The sequence below is a fragment of the Asparagus officinalis genome, chromosome 7 (assembly GCF_001876935.1).
Source record: "Asparagus officinalis chromosome 7, Aspof.V1, whole genome shotgun sequence".
Lineage (NCBI taxonomy): Eukaryota > Viridiplantae > Streptophyta > Magnoliopsida > Asparagales > Asparagaceae > Asparagus > Asparagus officinalis.
The window spans coordinates 107,789,519-107,795,335 of record NC_033800.1 but is presented as its reverse complement, the minus strand read 5'-3'; the positions used below and the strand labels follow the sequence as shown (position 1 = coordinate 107,795,335).

Genomic DNA, 5,817 nt, shown 5'->3' with positions numbered 1-5,817 from the left:
GAAAGGTTTTTGTAACCGAAAGGTTTTAACAGATCAATGAGATCTTTGCCTGAACCGAAAGGTTTTAACCAAATGGTTTTTGAACCGAAAGGTTTAACAGATCGAGGAGATCTTTGCCTTGACTGAAATGTCTTATAGATCGGGGAGATCTTAACAGTACTTGGGCAGTGCATGCACTAGTGTACTGTACTATTGTTCCTGGAAGTAGTTTGGTCTTGGGATCATTGCACCGAAGTAAGCTAAATATTGCTTTAAGCACAACGTTTCATAAATGTACAGCAGCTAAACTTGAAATTTTTTTAAAAATACAACACTTTAGCTATCTAATAGATTTATCGGTTTTATTCCAAATTTAGTCATAGGCGCTAACAATACCCACAGGTCTATCGTGAGGGGAGAAACTGCAGAGCAGAGAACCATACAGAAAAGACAACAAACAAGGCAGCATCAGCATGCTTCGTAGAATTCTATTACTAAAAAGACCATCTTGCAAACGTTCGATGAACCACAGACTCACAAAACTCATCCAATAGTGACTTTATTAACTTTTCGATGGCCAGAGACATTTCTCAGAGCTGATACGTACATATATCTCACCAGTACTACTCAGACAAGTTATAGAGCTGACATACGCACTGACATAAAAAATAAAAAATAAACAAGAAACTCCATACTTAGAACCTAAAGGCTGGACTGGTTGGCAGCTGAGCTTGCGAGAGGAGCCTCCTCCTGCGGAGTCTCTCAGCAATGAGGAAGGAGAGCTCGAGGGATTGAGATGCGTTCAATCTTGGGTCACAGTGGGTGTGATAGCGAGAGGTCAGGTCATCGAAGGTGACAGTTCGGGACCCACCAACACACTCGGTCACATTTTGCCCAGTCATCTCCAGGTGAACTCCACCGGGGTGGCTACCCTCTTGATCGTGTACATCAAAGAATGCCCTCAGCTCTGCCTGTATGTCATAATAGCAGGAAGGGATTATGTACAGCTGAGGTTAGGAGTTTCTTGAGCTAAATGATAAGTTCAAATGAGAAACGGAGATCAAATTACTGTAATGGAACCTGTCTAATAAATAAATATAAATACATGGACTGAATGCAAACCGGGTACCTAAAGCATGTGTAAAAATCTCAAATCAAAACATATGAAGACCAAACCGGGAACCTACAAGAATGTTTATCTTTTACCTAACAACAGAATGACATATATGGAGTGCTTTTAAAGCAGCTGTCTTATGAACAAAAATGAAAATTAATATGCTGGCATTTGTTTCCAGCAATGTAGCTAAAATGATATTTGAGTGAAGAAATCTATTCAGTACAGGCTAACAAGGATGGTCAAAATAACCAAAAATAAACAACGAGATTAATAGCACATTATAATTCTATGGTCTCGCATGGCTTCTACCTATTCAGTAAATGATTAGTCTAGACTGATGTTCGAAGTAAAAATATTCAAAAACCCAATCCAGATGCATTGCAATCAGTTTTATCATAATTCTATAGTCTCATATGACTTCTTTAAAAATATGATGGATCTTCAGCTAACATATATAGACATAAACTCTGAGACCTAAAAAAATGCTGGCGATTTTGATTATAATAGAACAGATTGACCAAATTAACATCTTGATAGTTGAAGTAAAACATTCAAAAGAAACCCCTCATACTTTTAAAGAATACACGAGAATGTTCAAATAAAAATTGAGATTCTGGGTATTGAAATATACTACACTAAACTGTTCTATCTACTATTAATTTTTTAACCACACATCTTATCTAACAACTGTCGAGGTGGCCTAAGAAACTACTCTAGCCTGTAAGAACTTTCGCATGAAGACCTTTTGATATCCAATCCACAAGTTAGTGTAGAGTAACAAGATTGAACAGCTAACATTCCACCTAAATAATATGTGGATCCTACAATAGCAGATAGAACATCTCTTTGTAGACTCAAAGGAATCTGCCAGACTTCCTAAAGTAAACATATGGAATTAGAGATCAATAATATGATAACACAAGTTCTGACATGCTAGGCCCACCAGAATAAATCGTTGGTTATTCAGCAGCTCACTTATCAAAAAGAGAAAGTGAAAGATTAATACTTCATATCCCATTATGCGTGCGTAAAATTAGCTCTGAAACGTGGAAATGAAAAAGAGAAGCACAGAAAAGAGAAAATATTGGAAAACTGCATGCTCTTACAAATTCTTTCGACAATTGCTCATTTAGATAGAGGAAAAGACTATCAAACTTTATATTGTGTAAAGGACAATTGTGCATTAGCATTTGAAAGAAAACAGTAAAATAAAATTCTCAACTCTGTGAAATGACAAGCACTGAAAGGAGTAAAGATCAGAAACTACTTGCTCTATAAATTCTTTTTGCAATTGCTCCATTAATTTAGAAAGAAGGAATTGCGTAAGGAGAAAGGAAGGGAGATGATTAGCATACCCGAATCGCGTCAAAAGAACGAGTCTTGAGGCCACAGGGAGCCTTGATTGTATTCCCGTGCATCGGATCACTAACCCAAGTAACAATCTGTCCTGCTCCTCTCACTGCCCTAATCAGATGAGGCAGCTTCACTCTCATATTCTCCGATCCCATCCTCGTGATAACAGTGATTCTTCCTGTTTTGTTCTGTGGGTTCAAGATCTCAATCAACTTCACCAGCTCCTTTGGATCCATCTTATCACTTGCCTACACCCATCATTCCTTGTGTTAATATGAAAGCAATCAAAATACATTTAAAGAAACAGTTAATTACACATAGACCACTGTAGTATTGTTGTTTTGAACTTACTATCCTTGCAATTACATTGTTGCGGATGAACCTCGATTTAAGTTTTTTTACTCTTTTATCCTACATGAATTTTTGGCACATATTGCCAAGGGTGCAATTACTGAGAGTCTTAGTTGAGGGTAAAAAAGCCCAAAAAGTTTAACGCAAGAGGTCTATCTGCAGCAATGAAACTACATGCGTAGTAAGTTTGGAAGAATGATAGTGCAAGGGGTCTATGTGCAACTAACAATTTAAAGAATGCTCATCAATACCTTGATGCCAAGGGGATTGGCGATGCCTCGGACGAACTCGACATGAGCTCCATCAAGCTGGCGAGTTCTTTCGCCAACCCAGAGCATGTGGGCTGAACAATCATAGTAGAGGCCGGTGGTGGAGTCCTCACGAGTGAGTGCTTGCTCATAAGGGAGGAGCAGACATTCATGAGATGTCCAGAAATTAGTGGATTTCATGATGGGGTGGTCGAGTGTGAGCCCGGCTGCAGCCATGAAACCTAGGGTCTCGTCAATGCGATTTGCCAATTCCAGGTACCTATTTTTTGCAGAAAAATATTATGAAAGGAGTTTGAGCCTGACTAGCTAATTTCATCCGGATCACAACCAATCTGTACTAATTAAGGACAGGATTTCACAGATCCATTGTCTTATCCCGCATTTTGCATTGTCACTCCAGTTCTCCAGTGAAAATTCTGACGAGAACAACCTATATAGAGTGGTCTCCAGATGGGTATTTGTTAATATCTATGACAAACTAAAATTGAGCAGGAACATCAGAAATTTCTTCGGTTGATTTTTATATGGATGATAAGACATAGGTGTTTCTTTTCTACTCCTATGGTAATTTATGCTCTTATTTTTTGAGTTTCTTCCGGCCACATATTCTACAATACAGCTCCTGGAGCACCCAAAATTGAAGCATGTGAGCTTCCAAGCTCCAACTAAAAAACCATATTCTTCCATTACTCTACTACATACTTGTACAGTTCACTATTATGACCATTACCAAGTCACATATAAAATCTCTTCCCAGACACAGAACATGTCATTTCAGTCCTGTTTTGAACAGCGGTCCAGACTCTTTCTATTGCAAAATTAAGATAAAAAGTGCAGATAATTTGGACCCATGTACAACCTTTTAGTTTTCGGGAAGGAACCAAATTTCTTCCCTGGACATATTTGATACCACGTGAGATGGATAAATGTCTGCTATTCTTATCATGTTTGGCATATGTGAATCAGTTATCACCACATGTTTTTTGTGTAGGATGTTTTGCCCATATAAATATCTAGTTACTTTTATAGACATTTCTTACAACAACAACTTGAAGTTGAACCTCTCATGGCTCCAAAAGAATGATAAAGAATAAAATATCACCTCTCAGAAATGAGATAAAACTAGAAATTTAGAAATATCAATGTCTCCAAAAAACAAACATCCAAAATAAATCTTGTCAATATCTACCATTTGGTAAAGAGAAGATATAAGTTCAAGACAGACATGGAACAGATGTAATGAGAGAAAGTAGAAATGATATGGCATAGCTGTGACTGAAAACCGAAGTCCAATTTATATTCCTTGTGATAAAAAAGGGTAAATTTCCTACAGGTTCTTTCCATGACAACTTTGAATTCACATGTATTAATCACATTGGAATTAATATCAACTCTTAAAATCAAGAACTTGCCTATTATCAAGTATTTATAAGTATCCCTCCCCAGAGTTTTTTTCTTAATTAAAAGAATTGGAGGGCGTAAGTAAAAATCATCATATTGAGCAATGGAACTCTGAGGTGGTTAGGTTTATGTCTTAATGACACATCAGAGAGCTAAACTTATGTAAGTTTTTAAGCATCCATCCAGTCGATATATAACCAAAAAATAATTTCCATTTCTTATTTCCAAATTCATCTTCTTCTACACGTGTCAAAAAGCATATTACACCATAGTTAAATTTGTTGAATTTAACATTATCAAGTGAAGTTTATCCAAGTAAAAGCTATGACTAGCGAAGAGCAATTTCTTCGTGGTTAGGTGTAGAAATGTACTTTCAAACATTTAGTAGATAAAAACCTTTTTTACACGATCAGCCCACGCTCAAACAATAGGACGAACATGATACATACCTGTCCCCTTGCTCGCTGTTCTCAGTGAAGTCGAGATTCCACTCTGAGACTCTCTGCATGGCAGCATAACCTCCAGTTGCCAAAGCCCGTAGGAGATTGAGAGTTGCAACGGACTGGCTGTAGGCAGTGTTCATCCTTTGTGGATCGGGAATCCGTGATTTCTCATCAAAAGCATCACCATTGACGTTGTCTCCCCTGTAGCTTGGCAGCTTTACCCCATCCCTCTCCTCAAATGGGTCGGACCTTGGCTTCGCAAACTGACCCGCCATCCTCCCTACCTGTTGAATGGATGACGGGCTAAGCAGTCATTCAGAAGTTTCAAACTAGAGTGCAGTTCAACTCAGCTCAATTCTACAGTAAGCTAAAAGTTATTGTCATACAGAAATTATGAGAATGAACAATTGCTCTTTAAGGGCTACAATTCCCATTTTGTTTTTAATCAAAACATGCATAATCACTGAATACGTAATTGCCGTGATATTTGAAGCTGAGCACTTGAGAAACGTGCAAGTACTTCCAATTTTAGAAAATGATGAACTTTCCCCCCAATTAGCCATGGAAAACATTCTTATCTGGAAATATCAACTGCCACTGATATTTGAAGGCAAGTTCTTGAGAAACGTCTAATTACTTCAAAATCGCCTTTTTTCTTTTTTTTTTTTTGGGTTTGCACATCCATATCAAAACAGAAATCAGTCAAACCCTAGCAGAATCAGGAGCCAGAGATTCAATCAAAACCAAAGGCACCAAAACCTCACCTTGATGACAGGCATCTGGCCTCCAAACATGAGGACAACGGCCATCTGCAGCAGAACCCTGAAAGTATCCCTGATATTATCAGCATTGAACTCCTTGAAGCTCTCAGCGCAATCGCCTCCCTGAAGAAGGAACGCCCTTC

At 38.1% G+C, this 5,817-nt stretch overlaps 1 protein-coding gene across 1 annotated transcript in view; it reads right to left on the bottom strand.

Moving 5' to 3' along the window:
- LOC109847618 (phospho-2-dehydro-3-deoxyheptonate aldolase 1, chloroplastic-like) overlaps window positions 440-5,817 on the bottom strand; it is a 6,153-nt gene continuing 775 nt past the window's right edge. The window contains exons 2-6 of the mRNA XM_020416849.1: window positions 5,678-5,813; window positions 4,920-5,197; window positions 3,052-3,328; window positions 2,452-2,697; window positions 440-950 (exon numbers count right to left, since the gene is read on the bottom strand). Of these exons, the coding sequence (XP_020272438.1) occupies window positions 675-950; window positions 2,452-2,697; window positions 3,052-3,328; window positions 4,920-5,197; window positions 5,678-5,813 (1,213 nt within the window). The 3' untranslated portion in view covers window positions 440-674. The remainder of the gene's footprint in view (window positions 951-2,451; window positions 2,698-3,051; window positions 3,329-4,919; window positions 5,198-5,677; window positions 5,814-5,817) is intronic.